Source organism: Anguilla rostrata, chromosome 1 (genome assembly GCF_018555375.3).
Source record: "Anguilla rostrata isolate EN2019 chromosome 1, ASM1855537v3, whole genome shotgun sequence".
Taxonomy (NCBI): domain Eukaryota; kingdom Metazoa; phylum Chordata; class Actinopteri; order Anguilliformes; family Anguillidae; genus Anguilla; species Anguilla rostrata.
In genome coordinates this window covers 21,616,204-21,638,168 of record NC_057933.1, presented here as the reverse complement: position 1 = coordinate 21,638,168, position 21,965 = coordinate 21,616,204, and the positions used below count along the sequence as shown (strand labels likewise).

Genomic DNA, 21,965 nt, shown 5'->3' with positions numbered 1-21,965 from the left:
ACTATGTTATGTCATCTTTAAGTCATTTTTCTTTAAGCCATTTCATTTTTCATACCCATTTTTCCTCCATCCATCACTTTTTGCAATCAGTAACAACACATTTTACATTAAACACTCAGTTTACATGAGCGCACATTAATGTATTTACTTTAATTTATTCATGTTATATTGTGCAATATAGGGATCAAACACGAACTGTCAATTCAATGTGCACAGATAATTATATCATTAGATGTGCTCTCATTATACTAGTCCAATACAAATGTTGGCAGTTAAATCCATCGTATCAGCAAAAATTTCCAGCACAGGGATTATGTGAGACTTACACTTGAGCCATTACTCAACATTTAGGAATAACCCTCTGTATCTCATTTTTACGTTTACAGACCACTCCTCGTCAAATTCCCAGAAAATTTCCTAATGTTGGGGCTTCGACCAATTCTACGTCTGGATATTGACAGAAGACCTCTCTTTTATTAACAGATTGAGCACTTGGTAGGATAGGCCTTACTTCATAATGAGACTGATATAGCTTTTGTTGAAATCCCCAATTTGCAAAATCATTTCAGGAGATTTGATCCAGCACGTGATCCTGCATATTTACATAAATTACAGTAAGAAATGCTGTTTACAGTTATTTATACAATTTACAAGTGTCATTTAATTTAGCCTTTATTTAAATGGATCTGAAACAAGATAATAATTGGAATAATGTTCATATGAGGCCATTCATATTTGCAAGCATTTCTGTAACAAAATATGCTTGCTAATATAAATATGTACATTTCTCAATGCCAGTAATAACTAATTATCCCTCAGTGCTTGCAGTTCTTCAACGGAAATAAAAATGGAATTATACCTTCTGCTATATGTCTTCAAATCATGTGGGAATCTATGACTATCTTTAAGATATTGCAAATCCTCATTGAAAGTACCATTGAAATTCTCTCACTAACACAAATGAGATTGTATGACAAATGTGAAATCAAGAAAATGAATACAGAATATAAAAATTATCTCCGGCTGCCCTCAACACTCGTATGTCATCACAACAGGGTCAATGATGCTGAAAAAAACCATTCCATATGATGATATCAAGACTAGTCAATAAGTCCAAACAGACGGCTCTGGGGGTCCATGTACCACCTATTTTCCTCACAGCAGAAAGCCAATAAATTTTCTCCCGCATCTATTACGTCCCTTTCAAATCAACTGCTTTCAATTTCGCTCCCAGATTGATAATTTACCCACACAAAAAAAATGCTTGCTTCTTCCTACCGCCCCCACCCCCGCAATCTGCATAATATACACACATGCATTACAAATACACCCATTTCTCTTCAGAGAAATTGAATTTGAGCCTCTTTGAATGTAGGGATTGCAAATACCAATGATGTGAAGGCCCGCAAACTTGCGCCATCTGCATAATGCCTCATTTGAGTCCATCTGCGGCAGCCGGGCCTCATTGACGCCGCCGCCGTGATTGATTCAGAATGCATTTCAGTCCCTTGGCAAGGATCTGGCCTTCTTTCGCCGTCTCTATTAATATCCCAGCATGCCGCAGTCACAGCCGATGAAGACACGGCTCTCCAATCGCGACGCGCGGGCTCCCACTGCTCAGACTATGCACTAATTTCCCTGATGACATGGGACTCTCTACCCCTTCTGACATTGCAAAGAAAGGAATGCATAAGCAGGATTGATGTAAAATATTAATATTAACCATTATATTTTTAATGCGTCCTCTGACTCACAGCCAGAATGGATTAAAAAAATGCTTATCTAATGCATTAAATAGCTTTTTATTTAATATATCTCTGGATCTCCATGCCATGTGTTCAGTGTCAGCACACACTGATATGTACCCTTCGCATCGCCACATCCAGACGGCACAATGCCCATGAACTTGTTATTATCTTTTTTTATGGAGGCAACCACACAGTGATTTCTCGTCAGCAAACCAGACACATGTGATGCCTCCCCGCACGCACACGATCAGTGTCCTCATCTACCGGAAAGCCGCTTTTGTCAGGGACGAACCTAATCTCGTTTCGCAGTTTCCCACGGTCGAGATCAAAGGGAGAACACCAATGCAGAGAGACATTAAGAGGACAAAAAAAAAAAAAAGTAATCCCACTGCACAGCAGCCCAAGCAGTGAGCAGCAGGTGATGCCATGTTTCCTCCTGAAGAGGTGGGCGGCAGGGAGAAGTGGCGGTGCCGCTGGAAACTAGGTCTCCTGTCAGCGTGACGTCGTAATTACCGGCTCCGAGAGCAGGGTGCGTGCGGCGGGGGCCGACATGGCGGGGGTACGGGGGGGGGAAAAAAGGGTTGCCTGTTTGAAACCTTCTGATTAGAAGAGTCAGGCAATAGCCAGGAAAAAAAGGGGAATGTGGGCCTGACACGGGCCTCTTTTGCGCTACACACCGGGCGCGCAACCCGTTATCATGTTGACAGAGCGTTATTAAACACGGGCGGAAAACAACACCGTTTGAGATGCAGCGCGCACACTAAGAATTATCAGGTCCCGGCTTGACAACCCGTAAGTGGAGGTGGGGGAAGAGCTCTTAGCTCCGCGCATCCGTGTGCATTCAACTGAAGGGTCGTGAAGGGCTTCAGTCAAAGCCGTTTTTCTAGCCCTGTAAAAATTCCAAGACTGTTAAAAGGCAAGAAGTGACTTTGGGATAAATGTGTTTCATTCAATCTTTCAGTGGGCTATAAAAAAGGGTGAAGCACCTAATACTATATCAAATAGTACTGTGTGGAAGTTGGAGCGGAATAAATAAAACTGGTGAGATGGAAGTGGTGGATATCTCAGTTGGGACACTACCATGGTACAATAAGAATATTAACCCACAAAGGCTAATAATTAATTGACTTAAAGATAATAACCTCAAAAAGGTTTCATCAAGAACCTGGTGAGGCATACAACACTGACAGGTTTAGGCACAAATAAAACAACTCGGAAAAAGTTTTACAATGTACTTTTAATGAGGTGCTCCTGTGCCAACGCCAGCCCTGTTCCACAGAGATATTACATTATTATAAATGACTGCAGGTTTCCTCAAATCTGTGTGACTGCTTTGAGAACTACCAGCACTCATTACCCCACCTGCGCATTACAGCCTGGGAATTAGAGTCTCCCTCCACCTACCCAGGTTTTTCATGTATTAATTCTGCATTCCTTCATCTGCTACCGATTCCACTGCAGCTTCCCTACTTCACAATGGAGACCTTGATCATCGTAGAACACATGCTGGCCTTGATTAAAGCTCCACAGCAGCGCATTAAAATGACTCTTCACTAGTCCCTAATTGCTCTCTTCCACAATTGCATTTGTTAATTTTTTTTTTTTCGTTGTTTCCGGGGAATCTCACCTCATCTGCTTTTGCCTTTATATGGGTAATGCATCGGAGCGCTTGCCACACGCACAGTACATTCATTCTTTAGGCAGTAAGTTTGTCTCCAGCTGAATGAAAAGCACAGCACAGCCCTGCAGTCATGGAGCACATCTGTTCACATCAATAGGAATGAACCTGGGCTGCACCTATTCTAATTCACCTCACTGTCTCATCCTAAAGACTCTTCATAGAAACTTTATAAACGTCTTCATATTTGTGGATATTTCATAGGTCTCTTCATATTTGTCTGGCTTTAGGACCCAAGTGCTGGTCTCTCAAATCTCAGTAATCATCTTGTCTCCTTACCCCCTCTCTCTATTCTTCTCCAAATAATTTTAACCTTTCACCTCTCACTACCTTCCTTCTAGCATCACATTTAACTCTGTGGGACATGACCACATTATACACTGTAAGGAGGCAATTATTTCTACTAAAGGTAAGGGCATGTATCTACTGGTTTGTGGTGTATGATAAACCATATTACCATTGATTTGTTGTGCTGGAAATATTTCTTTCTAAAAAGAAACTATTTCCATACTAACTGGACGAAAAACAAGGCAGCAAATCTCGAAAAAAAATACTTGGATCTTTAAGAGAATGATCAATTACCACTGCCCACAGGGGGCTCCTTTCACCTTCAATGAACAAAAAAAGGGACTCCATCACCACATTGAGGGAAAATAAAGAGAACTGGTCGGCTACAGTAAAAGGAAATCAATTGATGGACACAGGGCTCGACGGTCAAGCGTACCAGGCATCCCATTTCTGCCTCTTTCTGTTTGCCGAGAGCTGCAGGCCCAAACACGTCAATGTGTTTCCGAAGGAGAAGATCAAACAACATCAAAGATCATGAGCATCACGACTTTGAGAGTCGTGACCTGAGGAGCCAGTGCTGAACGGACATGAGTGTGAGCTTGAAGCCCGCGCCGGATGAGGATCGTTCGCAACGGCTAGGGCAAATTGCTTTCCTGTCACACATCCTGAGGGAGCAATTCGCAACCCCTAGTCAACCCCTGGTCTGGCCGCTGCACTTTTTAGGGAGAAGCAGCAGCTGAAAGCATCGCATCTGCCATGTTCTTATTCTCAGTCATGTGTCACCAAGATCTGATGGTTGTTGGAGGGTCGCGTGCCTCGTTACACGGCCCGAGCCAGCACAGCCCGTAAAATAAACGCCTCTTAGGATTGGCTCTTTATGAAGCTCATAAACTGTAGGGCTACTCCGAACGCCTCTGAAAAAAAGAAGGGAGTGTGCCGCTGATCAATCAAACCCTCCATTATAACAGCTGCCAGCCAGCCCTGCGATATAACAGTTTTACGTCTCTGTTTACCAGACCCCGGGCCTGCCTCCCCCATCGCCCGCCCTTCCACGCTCCGCTCCCCCACATTTCATCCCACTTTGACCTCCGCGCGTTTCAGCGAGGCAGCGGGCAGAGCAAAACGGCCCATCGACAAGCAGAAGACAGGCTGGGGTGCAGCACAGACACGCTTCAGCTAACAAACCTGCACACCCTGCAGGGGGGCGCTGCATCTAACGGAGGGAGGGTGGAGCTTAGGAAATAAGGCACTTGACCCACATCGCTCCTGAATCAGTTTGATAGAGGCTATAGGGTGTGACAATCAAGGACTCGAAATTGACCAGTCGGGATGGCACGCCGTTAACTTGTGGACATGTCAGTTTCAATGTAGGCTGACCCTGACCCACGGCTGCCAGAGGATTTGGGGGAAGTGGTGCACTGAAGAGCAGTGATTTAGAGGCTGTACTGCCCTGAGTAAACACAGCCAAATGAAACACAATGCCGGGCGGAGGGCAACCAAGCAAGCACTGTAAATAATGCATTATATCATAATGAGAACTTGGTGAGCGGTCCAGGGCAACAGCTTTCAGCTTACTTAAGGCTTAGAAAATCAGCGGGACACTATTGTGGTAATTAAACAACAAGTTAAAAATACTGCAATGCAAATGGATTTCAGGATCTGTGGACTCACAAAGACAAATGGAAATGTAATATAAAGCTGGATAAGAGAATTTGCAAAGCAAACTGTTTAATTTTACAGGAGCGTGAGGACATAAACAACTCAACTCGCGTTGACTCACAGTATACGTCCACGCGGATGGATTTGATGGCCGGCGAGCCCAGGCCGTTCTCCGCCTTGCAGTAATAGCGCCCCCCCTGGTGACGCTGGATGTTGGTTATGCGCAGGGTCTCGTTGAAGACGCTGGAGTCCTGGAATCGGTCCGAGGCGCTCCCTGCCGTCTTGGTCCACCGGATCTGCGTGATGGATAGAGAGGCAGACAGAAATACTCAGGTGGAGGTGAGGTGGCGACTGGAGACGAGGCTGTAGAAGTGCTGGGTTTCATTCTTTCTGTCCTCACAATAGGATAATCAAAGTCATTATTATGGTATTAATTCACCTCCCCTGAAAGGAATACTGCAACAAAAATTCTGTCTGAACAAGTGTTTTAGTCTTGTAATGAGTCTCAGCATATTATTTCTCTTAGGTAGATAATATGAGCTTGTTTTAAGTTACTTCTTGCTTGACAAGTGAAATTGTCTTATCCCATTGGCAAATCTCAAAATGACTAAAACTGCCACACCTCATTGGCATAGTAAAACATAAAAAATAAAAAAGATTTTAAGTCTAAATATAACATCAAAATACTTTTTTTTCTTTGGTTTTTGCCTTGAATGGAAAGCAGCAGACTCTACTGCCCTTAAGGACTAGAGATGGCTGCCCCTTTCCTGTGTCCTACCACATTTTCTATGCATACATTCTCCAAGTGCTTGTGTGAAATGTCAAGGTCTGGGTATTACAACAACAAGGCTACTGCAATGTGTCATTCATTGTACAACATCACATCAGATGATTTTTAAAAATTTTGAAAATTAGATTTGAATCTTTCCTGTATTAAACTACACAGAGCAGGATCTGGACAATATACATGAGATGGATGTGCAACTTATTGAAGGTGCCTTGATTTAAAAGGGGATTTACAGCACAGTATATGTTAAATGTCAAATTTACTGTAGTAAATCATGAATAACTTTATGTTTTCATTTCATAATTCAGACCAAAATGATTGCAGTTCACCGATTCAAAACTTACCAAAGCCGATGTATACAAAGTCCACTCAATAAGTTTTAACTGAAATCCATTTCTTAAATAAAAAAATATATATAATAAAATGCCTTCATACTTTTTTCTGGTAATGACTGCTCACTGCCACCTACTGCAATTTTGGCAAATTACATCAACAGCAATTGATGTGTCAGAGAAGACAGACTGGAGCCAACCAAGGCTTCGGAATTGTATGCCACTTTATGCCAGTGCATCGATTTATATAAACACAGCCATAAACATGTTTAATGCACATGCTGTATTGCTTATCTTGCATATACCCTAGATCTACACTGTCATACAGCTGAACGATCTGCAAAATCAAATATTTAGTTAATTGCATAGGCATGAATAAAGAGTCATTGTAATGAGTTGTCCATGATTCCTATATTATTTTGAATCAGTATTGGTTCAGTATTACTATTTAAAATGTTCACAGTTCAGTATAACTAACAATGAAATAATTTTAAATCCCAGAAATGTTTTGAGAGTGCACAGTAGATATGGGTGTCATTTCGTTTTTTTGACATATACCGCATCTTTCTCTGTCCAGCTTTGACTGTTCCTTCTTAAGTTTCATGGAAGTGCAGGATACATTATTTTATATTTATATATATACAGCAGAATTACCATTAACTCTCTCACCCTGTCTCTGCCTTTATCATCATTGCCATGTCAAAAGATTTGTAAAAAGAGGACTCAATAGTCTGAAACTAGCTGAACATTTCTGCAGTCCCATTTCATAAAGACAGGAAAGGCAATAGCAAATACATTCGTATGGATTATTTTTGTTTCCTTATTTAATTTTTTAATTAATGTTTTTTTTTTAATTATGGCTGGAAAATGGCACAAATATTTAGCAGAATTTTTGCGGTAATTTACAATTTGAAGGTCAATGTCGACAAACGGCCGTAAGTAATGATATTACGGATCAGATCAGCAGCCACGTTCACACTAATCATCTAATGTATTCATTCAGTTGGGAGGAAAAGCCCAAGCAATTCACAACGATGAGTCAGAGACATCCTGAGATGAAACAGCAGTAAAACCAACCCACAGATGGTGAAGCTGCTGGTGCTGTGTGGTGAACGGAAAATGACCATACTGTCTTGCCCCACTTTCTTCAAGATACCAATAAAAACCAGGCATACGTATAGTTAGGGAACTGCACAATCTGCTGACAGATGTCTGTGGGGTTAAACCTGGGTCACTTTCACCATTCCCTATGCTTGTGGGCCCACCGGCATTTACATACATATATATATATATATATATATATATATATATATATATATATATATATATATATATATGTATATATATATATATATATATATATATATATATGCAAATGCCGGTGGGCCCACAAGCATAGGGAATGGTGAAAGTGAAAGCCATTGTCCACCCACACATATATATATATATATATATACATACATACATACATACATACATACATACATACATACATATACTTCTGAAGTGGGGCTGCTTCAGCATGGCAAATGGCGCTTTAGCGATTGTCCCCGTGGAGGCCTCCGTGCCTGTGCCTGTGCCCTGCCAGCGGCGCCGCTGAGCGCAGCGAATCGCTCATTCAGCCCTGGCGTGGCCCCGCTCCGCTCGTCTGAGGCCTTCCTGTGTGGGTGACCTACATTGCAACAAGACTTCCCTTTATCAATACTGCTCCTTACAAATAAGGGAGAGCATGGAAGCAGGCCCAACCGCGGGGTTCAATTCAGAGAGGCAGCCAGGAAACACTGACCCCCCCATCCCCCGCCCCCCGCCCCACAAATTATTCCCCTGCGCTCGCTAATCGGCAAATACTTCACCTTCTCATCCCGAAGCCACACGGGGCTGCCCTGGCCTCCCTTTTGGAATTAAACCGGGGGAAAAATAAGGCCGGGATTTTACAGGACGGTGGAAAGGTCCAGGCCAGGCTTCCAAATGGCAAAGGGGGAGGGGGCAATCCATTTCACGCTTTGCTGAAGTTGGAGGCAGAATGGCTTTGTTTACACGCATATTTCTGTCGCTTCATTAGGGATAACAATGCGCTGGAATTCAAGGCGCTTATCTGGACACTGGCTTCCTTAGGGAAAGGGGGCGGGGTGTCGGGGCATAGAAAGGGGAACTGAGAACCTTCTCTCAGAAACGCAAGCCCCTTCGGTGTAAATCCCAAGACCCACCTCGGGGAGCAAGTGCGGGAGCTTACTTAGTGGACAGCGGGATATAGAACGTCAGCTTCCATTTTGCGGAACAGGGCTTCACAAGTGAGGGGAGGGAGTGCCAATGGCCAGGTGGTGGGGGAATGAGACAGGCGTTATCATTAATCTGGCAAATTCATTTTCCCAGCACTGGGGTGCCGTTCACGGAGAATAAAGAAAACAAACTAGCTGGTGAAACTCTCTGGCCCTTATTGTAGAAAAGACAAACCATGACAGACTGGGCCTTGAGAATTCTACATGCATCGTTCAATGAGCAGCACACAGAAAGGAGCCAAATATCAAATCCTTTTGTTCTCCCTTGCAAAAAACTGAACAAAGAGTTACGCCACAGATAAATGCTTGAGGAATACTGTGTTATTTAGGCTATATTTTATTCTCTTTTTGTCTATTTATTTTGGGTTTGTTTTTTTGTTTTTTTGCAGAGGCAAGAAAATGTATCTCAGTAGAGTCATACGGTAGTTCTGTGGAAGGCTTTAAATTTGAGGATTTATTCCAAAGGTAATTGATCTGAACACTAAAACAACTGTTCGCTTAAAGAATGAGTGCAAAGGAAAAAGAAATATTTTCTCCTCGCTCTTTCTCATTGATTTGACATATTTCCTATTGAGAATCAAACCATTCATGTGAGCCCATTCTCCTCTACTCATCCATCTGCGGAGGTCAGGTCCACAGAAAATTTGAACCTTCCATTTTTTTAGTGTTCATCTTTTTAGTGTTTTCGCATTGTGATCATATTGGCTATGTAGTCCATCATCATATATGTGCACAAAACAATATATGATTGAAGTTTTTTGATTGAAACTACTTCCATAGCAGTTGGACAGCATTGAATTTCTGTGTATGATCTAAAATGATTTTTTTCAGACAAGAATTTCCCGAATAAATTCATACAGCTTCAGAAGCGGAGCTAGAATGAACACATTATACCACCATGACGGCTGTATAAAACATGGTCACGTGGTAAAGTAAGTGCTTTCTTAAGAAAGCGGCCTGGCTTGACAGAAAACAGCATCCCCTCTTTTAACGCTAATCATCAAGCAGTGCTCCAGTCAGGCTGCCAGGTATGGTGTATGGACTCTTGCTTACGTCTTTCTGGGAAGACCTTGCAATTCATTAAGCTATCTCTCTGGTAGAAATCTCTCTACTCAACATGCCTGATTAACCATGATAGTGTTGCCAAGGAAGCTAGAACAACTGCAGTAAAATCATGAACAAAACGGTGTACACATACACACAAACACGCGCAACACACACAGGAACATGCACAATACAGTACGCACATGCACACACACACACACACACACAATCTCCCTTTCTTTACTTGCGGTGTCAACCATATCAGAGATGATATCTAATGGGACCAACATGGAGATAATAAGCTAATGAAATCCAACATGTCACAGCTGTCAGAGCTGGCAGCATGGGACACGCTGCACCGTTTCAGTTATTAAAAATGCATGTCACTTCCTGTAGCGCTAGCGAGCGATACACCCAGCCACCTCTCCAACCTGGCAATTCTGGGCCTCTATCCATCCCCGTCTCCTTCAGCATAATAGCATCATCCAATAACATTAAAAAACCAATAAACCAGTTTTCTTTTTTAAAATCTCACCAAAATAAATAAACAAATAAATCACTCTTCCAAAGCAATAAATGATTATTTTGAAATGTAAAAGGGCGATTTATCACTGGAATTCACAGCGAGATTACCCTGGCTCTCACAGGATTTTGTATAGAGAACTATTCCGCCTATTTCTGGAGGCCTGCCCAGGCATCTCATTTGTTAAATAATATTTTCTATGTGGGTGTTTTCCGGTTTGTGAGTTGTGAAGAATTCTATCACCCAATGCAGCTTGGTGACAGCAGCATTGGGTGATAGATTGAAGTCGCAAAACAGACGTAAAAGCTGATGCTACAAAATGGTAATACCTTTTTTTATTTTCTTCACATTTTATTGCTGCTCTGCAGTTGCACTGAGCTACTAAGAGTGAGGGCGTAGAGTGGTTAATCGGTTCGTGATCAGGCGGTTATGGATTAAAGGAGTGTTTTTGAACATCCTCAAGAAATGAATGGCAACGGAAAGTAGACCTGCAATGTAGACAAACACTATCGAGGCACAGTTGCACTGAGGACAGACGCCCACACATTTGAAATCCTGGTGTACCCGATCATTCCAACATAACATGGGCTTTGATGGATGAGGGGGTGTACAGTGCGCCCATCCACAAATCTCCACGTCATTCGTTGGCTCTGTTCTGTTGATTGACCTCTTCCTTAGCAACCGCGACACACATACATAAGAGCGTGTGTCCTCCATGCCGAGGATAGGGGGGGTGACATTTGCTAAAATTAAGATGAACAACCACAACCGTAGATCGCAACGCTCAATGGAGTGATTCATGAGCAAGTACATCTTGCTGTGCAATTCTCTATGCTACCTATTTTCCACCACTCTGTTCACGTAAGCACTTCATGGTTGAGATGTAACTGTGCATTGCATTCATTTTAAATGGAACGTTCAATTGATTCTTCCATAGACTAATGCAAACTGGCCCACGCCCAGGCTGTGCAACCACCTTTTCAAAGCTCTGCTCACTTAAGGCCTTCACAAAAAAACTGACTTGACTATGGACTCGGACACATTCATAGATGAAAAATACACAAGTAATTTCCGCCACGCTGTGGGATTATCTGCATAACCTGCTGAGTGCATGCTGTACCCTTTCATGAATTGCTTTGTTGGTTTTTGTGAACTCTTAATTTTGTTGCTTTTCATTTGCTCTGCTCATCACCACGGTTATTTTAAGGAGCACTTTTAGGCTCTTCAGCAGTGATTCCATGAATGGTCACCATGTGAGAGGGGTACTTTGGCACAAAGTCATGACAGGGTGATGAGATTACCCAGTATGCTCAAGCTACATATAGTGGTGGAGCCCTGAGTGAGTCTCTCCTTGTGGACCATATCCCCATGTTCCCATTAGGGTTTAAATTTGAATGGTCACACCCTCCCCTTCTTCATCAGCCACCCTCATATTATTACCTGTCCTTTGATGGGGATGGGATGCCAATTCAAGGCTAACGGCTACACAGATGATGTGCCTATCTGTGCCGTGTGGCTCCCTGATCAGGCCCTCCCCAGAACACCTGATATGTGCATGAAGGGATCTGATCTTCTTCAAGAAAAAACAGGAACATGAAGACAGTGTCCATCACATTGCTCTGAAGCGTGCTTTTCTGTTACTCACATGAGATAAATGATACTGGATTCCGGCTGGCATTTAAAAAGAAATTATTTTCTTTTCTGTGCTATTACGTCAACTCCATCACATGAATTGGGCCTTACCCAGAACATAGCTGAGGGCTTGTAAACTGAAGGGCACACTACTGCCACAGTTCTTTTCCAGCTGTTAATTTTGTAATGCAAGCAAATGAATTCTAAGTGAATGGCTGGAGTGGATGCAACCCAAGGCCTATTACAGAATCTCTATAAAGAGACCTGTCACATCAAGCTTTTGAAACCCACCTGCATATTCAATACAATTACAGCATTCAGTACACTGAAAAAAGCAACACATATACCGTACATTCGTATATTTCTTAAGGAGAATTTTGTGACGACCAACGCAGAAATTGCACAATATTTTCTTACTGTCAATTGAAAAAAATGGGGTCAGAAGGTCTACATGAAAACCAAACAATAAATTCAGAGATGTCAGGAATCATCCAAATAATTATCTTCCTGCAATGTGCAGCCTCTTTTTTTAAAAAAATGAGAGCACAAAGTATCTTGCAATCCAATTAAATGGCCCATCAAATGATCAAAAGACTGCCTAAGATCCTATTCAAGAAGGCTTAATGCACTGTATCTATGCAGCTTTTCTGTTTCTGTTCCAAAATGCACATTAAAAACAGGCTCATATTATAAATTTATAGGTACTGCAGAGCTACACCGAGATAGACAGTAAATCTTGCGCCGATGCCAATAATCTGACTGCTCACCTCAGACTATCCGTAAAGCACTTTGAACTTAACCCCGGGTGGTTGATTGAAACAAAATGGGCAATATTTACTCAGCGCTGGCTGACAAGGCGGCTGCGTGTTCTCAAACAATGTGTCTGCGCCTGGCGCGGCGCTGGGCCAGCGCCGGAATAAGATTGATATGACAGGAGGCCGTGGGTGCAGGGGGGAGGGGGTGGGGGTGCGTACGGGGGCATATACAGAGGCACCTTGCCGGTAGGAGATAAGAGAGGAGAGCAGCTCGGCCTGGGGCAGGGGAGGAGCGCAAAAAGCTCACATTTGCAAGGGCCCCTGGGTGATCAGCAACTCCTCTCAACCACGCTGACACTTTGCTGAGACTGACCCACTCAAAGCCACAGAGACCTGCTGCCTCGCCCCTCTAATTTGGAATGTTATCGCTATGTGTGCCAAAGGTTGATCCCAAGGAAAAATCCTGCGCACCTCTTAAAATTATCACTATCCCACTGCACCTTTATATGCATCCGAAAGTAAAAAGACAAATGTGGATAAAGATAATAAAATATAAATACAGTCAGATGATTCATGTCACAGCAGCCTGCCGAAGCAGTCAAGGAATAATAATAATAATAATAATAATAATAATAATAATAATAATAATAGCAAGCACTGTGCACATCATTGAAAAGCTGATGCCCTCTGTGATCTGGTATGAATCCTTGATCTGCCAGTTCTGTGGCTGGTGGCCTTGAAATAATTTGCCATGGCGTTGCCAGGGTTGTCCCCATCTCATTGCACACCAATGACCACCTTCAGTCCATTGGGCAGCTGTGGTCTGCCTACAGCAACTACAGGTGAGGTGAGCTGCTCTGCTGTAATGGCAGTACAGCCCAGCTGGGCGACAGCAGTACGAAAAAGCAGGGGCTGGAAAACTGTGCTTCAGTGCTTTACTGTGCTTTCACAAATCGACATTGGATGTTGAGCAAGTGACTCCGGCCGACAAATATGACTGGAAATCCCCCCCCCCCCCCCCTTATAAATAAAACATAACATAAAACCCTGCACATTCTCTGCATTAAAAAAAAAAGTCTCATCTCAGTGGTGGTGGCACGTTTTAGCACAGTTTTACCCCCCCTCCCCCACTTTCATCATTGACCCACAATATTGATTCAGTGTAGCATTGTGAATGTGGAAAAGCAAGTGTAATTTTGACATGAACATTTTTGTAACTTTGTGAGGTTGGGATAATGAAACAGTGGTAGGATCTTATCAAAAGTGTTGAAGTATTGTTACGTGAAGCGTTGTTACATGAATATTTGAACATTTGTGAAGTTGTAGGCTAGGAAAAAACTGACAATTGAACTGTTTTTATTAAAAGTTTAGGCCAGAATGTCTGTGAATTTATATTAAGCTTATTGTTATTTTGTGTTGCAATAAAAACAAGGATATTGATTACATTACATGGGTTTTTAATTTATGCTAGTCTATGTGGCTATTTTCACCTGGAAATATTTTGTATTTTTTGACAGGTCATTCTATAGTCTTTGTTTGACAAATTGAGGAAATAATATCTCTGCACTCTGTTTATGAAAATGACAGTATTACTTTAACATTACCAGCATATTTTCCTGTTTAAACTAAATGAATGTGACATTCTCTCACTCTTAAATTTCTCGCTATTACCTTGGCCCACCCACAAATTAAATCCTGCCGCCACTACTGCTTTTCTTTTACTCACTGACTCACTAAGTCGCTTCTAAATAAATCTTTAGTGTTTGCTCAAATTACACGTTACCACTTTGCTTGCTCAAAGTCATAGAAAACACTGGTCTTGTTGGGCGTTGCAATAACCCTCGTCCCCAAAGTGAAGTACTTATCCAGCTGAATACATATATTCCTTATTCATAAATATTTTTAAGATGGTTCAGTGTATAAGGATGTATGCTAAGCAAGTACATAATATATGGTCAAAACATCAAATACATATCAAAACATCCAGATGCCAGTCTTTAGCTGTCAGCAGCATAGAAGTGCCCTTAAATATGTACAGATCACAACAATCATTGACAACACAAGGGGTTGTTTCTTTTACAGGGTGGAGGACCAGGTTTGGCTTTCTCGCTCCATTGTGTGATTTTTCACTTTTTTCCCCAAGGGATGAAAGATCCGTGTAGGCGTGGGCCGACACCTCTAGTCGCCAAGAGAGGACTGGAGCCAGCATTGGACGGGGTCCAACAGTTCCATCAGACAGAAGACTTGGGGGTCAGACCGAGAAACGTACAACGTGTTTATTGCCCATCGCCCTGAGCTGACATGAAAAGAATTAAAGACTGGTAAAAGAACCAATAACGTCCTGTTTAAGATGGAATCTGTCCTTCTTTTGCCCGGGGGAGACTTGATGTCTCTTAGGGGAATGCATCCTATGTATTGACCAAAGCTCTGGTCCCACAGAGATACTTTGACTGTTAATGACTTCCCATAACAAGTCAGCTGTAATAACAAATAACCTCAGAACTGTAATGCAAAAGTTTTGATTTCCAATTTTCCTTGTTTGTAGGCCTCCAGGGCCCCAACAACATGGTGTTGGCCTCCAGTGGTTAAATGAGTAGTAAGCTCAAGGGTTAAATTCTTCTACGCATGGTTATAGCAGACTATGAATGCACTGCCATTGAATAGCACAACATTACTATAAACTTGGTACTTAATGTTGCCATCTGTTCAAAGTTCAATAAGTGAAATAACATGCCTTGCAGAAAAACAATAAATAGATGATAAAAAATGAATGTCCTGCTACATCAGGAAGAACACTTTCTATGGAGACTGCAGAATGTGGCTGATCTAAATGTCTTTCATTTAATGCATGTGCCACAATATGAAAAATGATGGCAAAATAATTTTGAGATGATAAAATACAATAGAATAATTGGATATTTCCTACTACATTTCCCTGTGTATTGTGCTGGTAACAGTTAATGCACTTCTCTTTATATTCTCTATACTTCCCTTCAGTAGCTGAAGGAGACAATGAAACGTGAAGACATCAAATCCTTGCAGCATCAGTGCACGTGACGAATGCAAACTCTTTTAGCTACTCATGATCTGAATGAAGATTCCAATTACCTGATTTCAAAGGAAACACCGACTTTTCCTGGCCCCTGTAACACAAGAACTTTGATCTTTTCTTCTTACATTCAATTAAGAAGACGCGCGGTTGATGAAACGCTGAGCGACCGTAGTGGCTGAGAAACATAAATCCACTGAGTCGGAACGTCTTGCTTATTCAAGGGAGATTGACCTTTTAATTTGAAATGGAAGTCAATATGTGTTATGAATGATCTCCTGAGGAGGGAGAGCGCATATCAACTGGCTTTCCATCGATCACAAAGGGTGTGAAATATTAATTAAGAATAAATTGACACAGTCTATCCCTACGATGTTATTAGTCAGATATAATGAATTTTATTGAGCAGCTTGAGTGGGACCATCCTTTTAAAATATCGAGCAAACATTGTGTTTGGCGCATGTGGTTAAGATTGAACAATCCTCAGACTGGGTCTGTATTGCTTCGATGTCCTTGCCCCATTCAAGATTACATCCAGGGCCGTGTGGCTATATGTGATGCAACACAACTTTCTTGCCACAGAAACTGTTGTATTTCACCTCCTCTCTGCTCATATTTTCCATCTTTAAATATGACTACGTCAATGACTAACACAATACGAACAGGAAATGAGTCAGAATGCTTAGCATTGTGGCACACATCAGTGAGAACATTCATTTTTCTGATGCTTTGTCACTAAGCATTGTTCACTGTACTGCTTAAACCTTCCACATACTCCATACAACTCCATGCCAATGCAATTCAACGTTAGAAAGTATAAAAAGTCAGTGACATGATAGCTTCTACACATATAGCTTCTCATTTTAAGGATAACAATATGAGGGAGAGGGAACCATAGTCTTGATTCATTTTGTGATTCATATGTGGTTGCATGCTAAAAACAGAATGGTATTTCTGTCTTTTCACTGTCTGTGACACAGTCTACCTATTCCTCTTCTGTTTTCTGCCAAATGGTGTACATATTGCTATACTGTCTTTAACAGCTGTCATTGCTGTATTGCCTGTAGCATCACTGTATTTCCACTGTCTGAAATCTGACACTCCATACCTATAGAATGACAGAAGCTCAAAGTGGAAGTGGAAGTTGTTTTTATTGGATGCAGATGCTTTTGGCTGTGCTTGGTGGGCTTAGAAATACAATGCAGCCACAGCCACAACACTGGATCAAATTCGATGACAATATCACCAAAAATGAGCATTCTGCAATGTTTTTTTCAGAGCTATTTCTAGGCAGGTGTCCAAAATGGCCATGTGGAGACTGCAAAAGGGCACTTGGTAACCAAATTATATTACTGGTCTTTAGAGGTGTAAAATTATATTTATTGCATAGTATATGCTCGTGAAAGATGTACGCTTAAAAGTACAATATCTTGCTTTCTCACTACTTGTCACCCTCCCCATCTCTCTCCATCTCCTTCTCCCCACACCCCTCCACCATCCTCCCCTTGCAAACTCTGGTACGAGTAGGTCTGGAAGATTGTAGAAAATAAATACATTAGCCATCTAGTTTGCTAATCCATTGATTGAGGTCCATTTATTGAAGTTTTCATCAATACTCTTTATATATTTACTCCTTATATATAAGAGTACTGAATGATAAGAAAAAATATTTTGAATTTGTATTCAGACACTAACTATATAAAATCGGATTGAGTCCTTCATTGAACATGGCCTCTGATGTTGTTTTAAAGCTATTTTCCCTGTCCTCAGAAATATTCACTCAGACAAGTGATTTCTTCCAAGGCCTCTAAATGGCGAGTCTTCTATTTACACTTAGCCATTGCAAAATAAATTTGTTGTTGTAAAACACCCTTTGTAGGCATAAAGTCTCAAGAACATTGAACGTAATAGTTTGTTCATGCGGGAGAAACAACACATTCTTTTATGCAAGCTGAACACCAACACACCATTAGAAACATAATTTCATTATCTAAAATGCTTCTCAGTCATCACTACAATAGCTTGCCTCTGGCTGGCTGTGTACTGGGCAGAATTTGAGTCGTTGCGGTTCACATTGGCTATATTGAGGGACTTATCAGCCAATAGTGGTCAGAGAAGCTTAAAGCCGGGCTCGTTTTGTTCCGGCGAGCAAAATAGTTTCAACACTTCCAAATTGTGCATTGTGTGACCAGGCTGACAAAACCATAAAAAAATTGAATGAATGCAAATAAACCCACTCCATGCTACTAAAGGGGATAAGAGAGGCTACCGAAAGCCTCCAGCTTCCAGAGGTGTAAAAGACCAGATTAGATTATGTCAAACCTGATATGCAGATGGGCCGCTCTGATAAGGGAGCTGACTAGGCCCTGCTCATAAGAAAAGGGCTGTGAGCAACACTTCTGCCTGGATCCTGTGATGTGCTATGGGCATCTTCAAATGATGGGTGTGCATGGAACAGAAAATCTGGTTTGTATATACAGCATGAATGGTGAGCTCACCTGCGGTCGAGGGTGGCCAGTGACCAGGCAGGTTAGCTCCAAAGTCTCCCCTTCTCGGATGGTGTACACCCTCTCCGTGTACCGCTCCTCCTCGATGTTGCATGCGTGGCCAGAGTGCACAATTCGGACAGTAGGGGAAGCTGTGGAGGGAAACCAACCATGTGTCAGTCAAGCCCTACATTCATAGTATCACATTGGCCTACTTTTTCAGTATCGTACATGGATATGAATAGAGGCTATCTGGGCAACATTCAAATGAGTGCCTTGATTTTCTTTTTCTCAAATGATTTGAGGGGATCTCTTAACTAATATACGCATTCTCTGGATACCTCAGTAGAACTTCTTTTCTGATTATCTTGTTTAAGAGTATGGGAATCACAGTTGGAAATCGCTATGGGCCAGAAGTCTTGGCACTGTCCAGTTTGACACAACGTAATAAAAGTCGCTTAAAATATACAGCCGTTCTCCAGCGAACTCTGTCTTAAACACAACTAGTATGCTAATGGCTTTTTATTTCTTCAAATCAAAGACATCTCTCATCTATTTTTAACCATACAGGCTAAGAACAGTAACAATGTACTTAAAATTCTCTAAACTTATGACCAGAACCCTTAATTTTACCATAACGATTTCACAATCTTTTATACTCCCAGAAGGAAAGAACTGGAGCACATTCTAGGAGAGTAAGGGAGAGTAAGACAAAATAAAATAAAAAACAGATTATTAGCCAAATTTACACTGGAGAAAATATAGTCATAATCATATCATATATCAGTGTACCTTAGGAGGAGTACAGTGGGAGAGACTAATGAAGCAGACCATTGATTTTCTTTTCTATACACAGCAGAACGAAAACCAACGCAGCACATGTGCTGCCACAATCTTCGTTTATGAAGTATTTCCCCGAATCACTCCAATCTTAATGTAATTTATCAAAATCACCAATGGTGCCTCGACAGCATTGCTTTAAAGTAGCAAGTTGCATGGAAGATTTATTTTTAAATAGAACATGATTCTACACGTTATGTCTAAGCAAAGGTAAAACTTTCTTTATCTTTCATGACACTTTATCTGCTGAAAGGCAGACTCTTTGTTATGGTGCAGCAGGTAACAATAAAGATCTTGTCATGTTATTTATCACAAAAGAAAACTTTGAAACTAGCCCCTCTGAATCATGTGATTGTGTCATATCTGTATATATATTTTTCTGTCAAAACATGCATCCGTAGCAGGTCTAACGAGGGGGAGGGGTCCAGAGTAACCACATTGCATTCTCTTTCCCCACTGTATTCGTTTACTCCACCCCACCACCATTCCCAACTTCACTGAATAACTATGTGGGGGGGGGGGGCACAGACAGGAAAGATGGAGTGTGGATTTTATGACAATAAACCCAGACCAGCTTTCTTTAGAGAAGGTGGAAGGGTAGCAAACCAGCTTGGCCAATTATTTTTAAATGACAAAGAGTATGACACATTTATATCTGGCAGATAAACTGCTGTTGATCAGTACCAAACTACACAAGTCCAGGCATGCCCAAGTGTAACATATTAGTAGTTTCAATAGTGTGACATCCTTGAAAAGTCCATAAAATGCTCCATAAATGCATTAATGCAGTTCTTCAGATGACTGATATTGTGCAAGATTCAAATGCCTTAAGACCTACATGTATATGTATATATATATATATATATATATATATATATATATATATATATATATATATATATATATATATATATATATATATATATATATATGTGTGTATATATATATATATATATGCACACATGTGTGTGTGTGTGTGTGTGTAGGCAAGAAATTCGAAAAAAATCTGATCCGTGCCTGTATTCTACACTGAGGGAGCTTTTACATTATGCTGTCAACAATATGTAGACAGAAGATTCATAAATAATACACTGTCCAACTGAGCTGGGTGATTCTCTTGGATGTGTAATAATAGTTTGAGTTAATTGCATTAAATCTTACTGTCGGCACACCACAAGTCATATTTCCCCACTACACAGAAGGCCATAGTATAGTTTTTGTTATTTAGCTTTCATATATTGCAGCCAAAAATAAAATAGAGATTAACAAATGCATACGTACCTGAATTTACTCATCACAGAAACCATATTCATCATGTGAATTTACTATATTCAAGGCACAATGCACTGGGTTAGATTGGATTCAAAAGCAGAATAAAAGTAATACCAGGTCTGGATATAAGCTGAGACTGCAAATTTGCTGGGGTGCCATATAAGAGAAAGTTCTGCAAAAATGACGATGTGCAATATAATATCGAAATCTTAAATCCAAAAGCTTTCACATCACACAGTGCTGACATTTTCAGGGACAGTTCATTTGTTTTCAACAGAAAACATTATTTCTCATATAACAAAGTTCAGACATTGATCCAACCTACTGCATTATGGGTTATTTTCACATATAAATGACATAGTACACATTTCTAATGTACCATTAGCGGGGATATGTTCACATACTCCCCACTCTCTACTGTACAAGAGCTCTACCTTCACATTTGAACCATAAACACTGAATTTTTGACACATTAAAAAATTCAAAACAATGTCTTTCCAAACAGAAAAAAGATTCTAAAAAGTCAGCAGTCCCCTTTGGGTGCCAAGAACCACTTGTCAACCATTTGGGAACAAACTATAAAACAAATCTGACAGGGGATAGGTCAGTGGTGCTTGTTTGAAGTCTGCAGCAAGGAAAACAGAGGTATTCTTCGGTTCCAGCTGCCTGCAATTTCCACTGGCCTAGTTTCCCCAGGTCTATTTTCAGAAAAAAACAAGCTTGTTTCCCCCCATGACTCCTGTAATGTTCCACAAAGTGAACCTCTGCCCCCACCCCCCGCAAGTCTCTCCCCGCCTTCTGCCAGGCACATCACCCCCAGAGCCCCAAGGCTGACAAACAGTGGCGTCCGATCATGCTCTCCTCTGAGCTTAATGACTGCAGAGCACAGGTCACAGGAGTGCTGCCTGCCGGCAATTAGGACCCTCCCTAATTGTTTATAAAGGTTTTGGTTCCAGATTTGCCGTTTGCTTAATCACACTATCTCCTTTGAGGTGTGTCACTTGGCTGACAGCTGGGAAGGCATGAAACAAGGGACAAACTGGGATGAATGACAAATCAGATGCATGTCAGAGGTCTCTCCAACTACACCTGTTTTGGGAATGCTCCAGGAATTACAAACCGTTTTCTGGGATGGGATGGGGGTTGTGATACCAAGAAGGCCAACAGCGCTGAACAGCAAAAACAGCACTCGCCACTGTTTGTTGGCTTGACCAATCTGGCAGTCATGGCTTGATTTGATGACTTTATTCTCGGTGCGTTTGGGCCATAGCAGAACATAGCAAGGAAAGAACTACAAATTGGGCACTGGTGTTGACATAGTGTGATACGTTGCACTGTGGTTTGTATGTTGGGGAGAAGGGTGTTCGTTTATTGTTTTCAACAAAATAATTTTTGGCATCCGCTATCCTGGAGCAGAACACCCATTTAGTAATCAAAACATTTTACCTCATTCTGCACTCCGACTGACTCCAGGTGCTTAATGAACGCGACTTCATCAGCCGAGCAGGAGAGCACAGCAAGTAGGAAATCCAATGGCAATTATGCAAATGGCCAGCTCTCAATGAGGAAATCAACCGGAAGAACACATACAAA

General features: G+C 41.4%; 1 protein-coding gene across 5 annotated transcripts in view; it reads right to left on the bottom strand.

Annotated features, from left to right (window-relative positions):
* The window catches only part of mdga2a (MAM domain containing glycosylphosphatidylinositol anchor 2a), a 227,375-nt gene that overhangs the window by 126,824 nt on the left and 78,586 nt on the right, over positions 1 to 21,965 (bottom strand). For all 5 annotated transcript variants that reach the window (XM_064329795.1, XM_064329784.1, XM_064329804.1 and 2 more), the window contains exons 2-3: positions 18,273 to 18,412; positions 5,495 to 5,669 (exon numbers count right to left, since the gene is read on the bottom strand). In XM_064329795.1, coding sequence (XP_064185865.1) covers positions 5,495 to 5,669; positions 18,273 to 18,412 — 315 coding nt within the window. The remainder of the gene's footprint in view (positions 1 to 5,494; positions 5,670 to 18,272; positions 18,413 to 21,965) is intronic.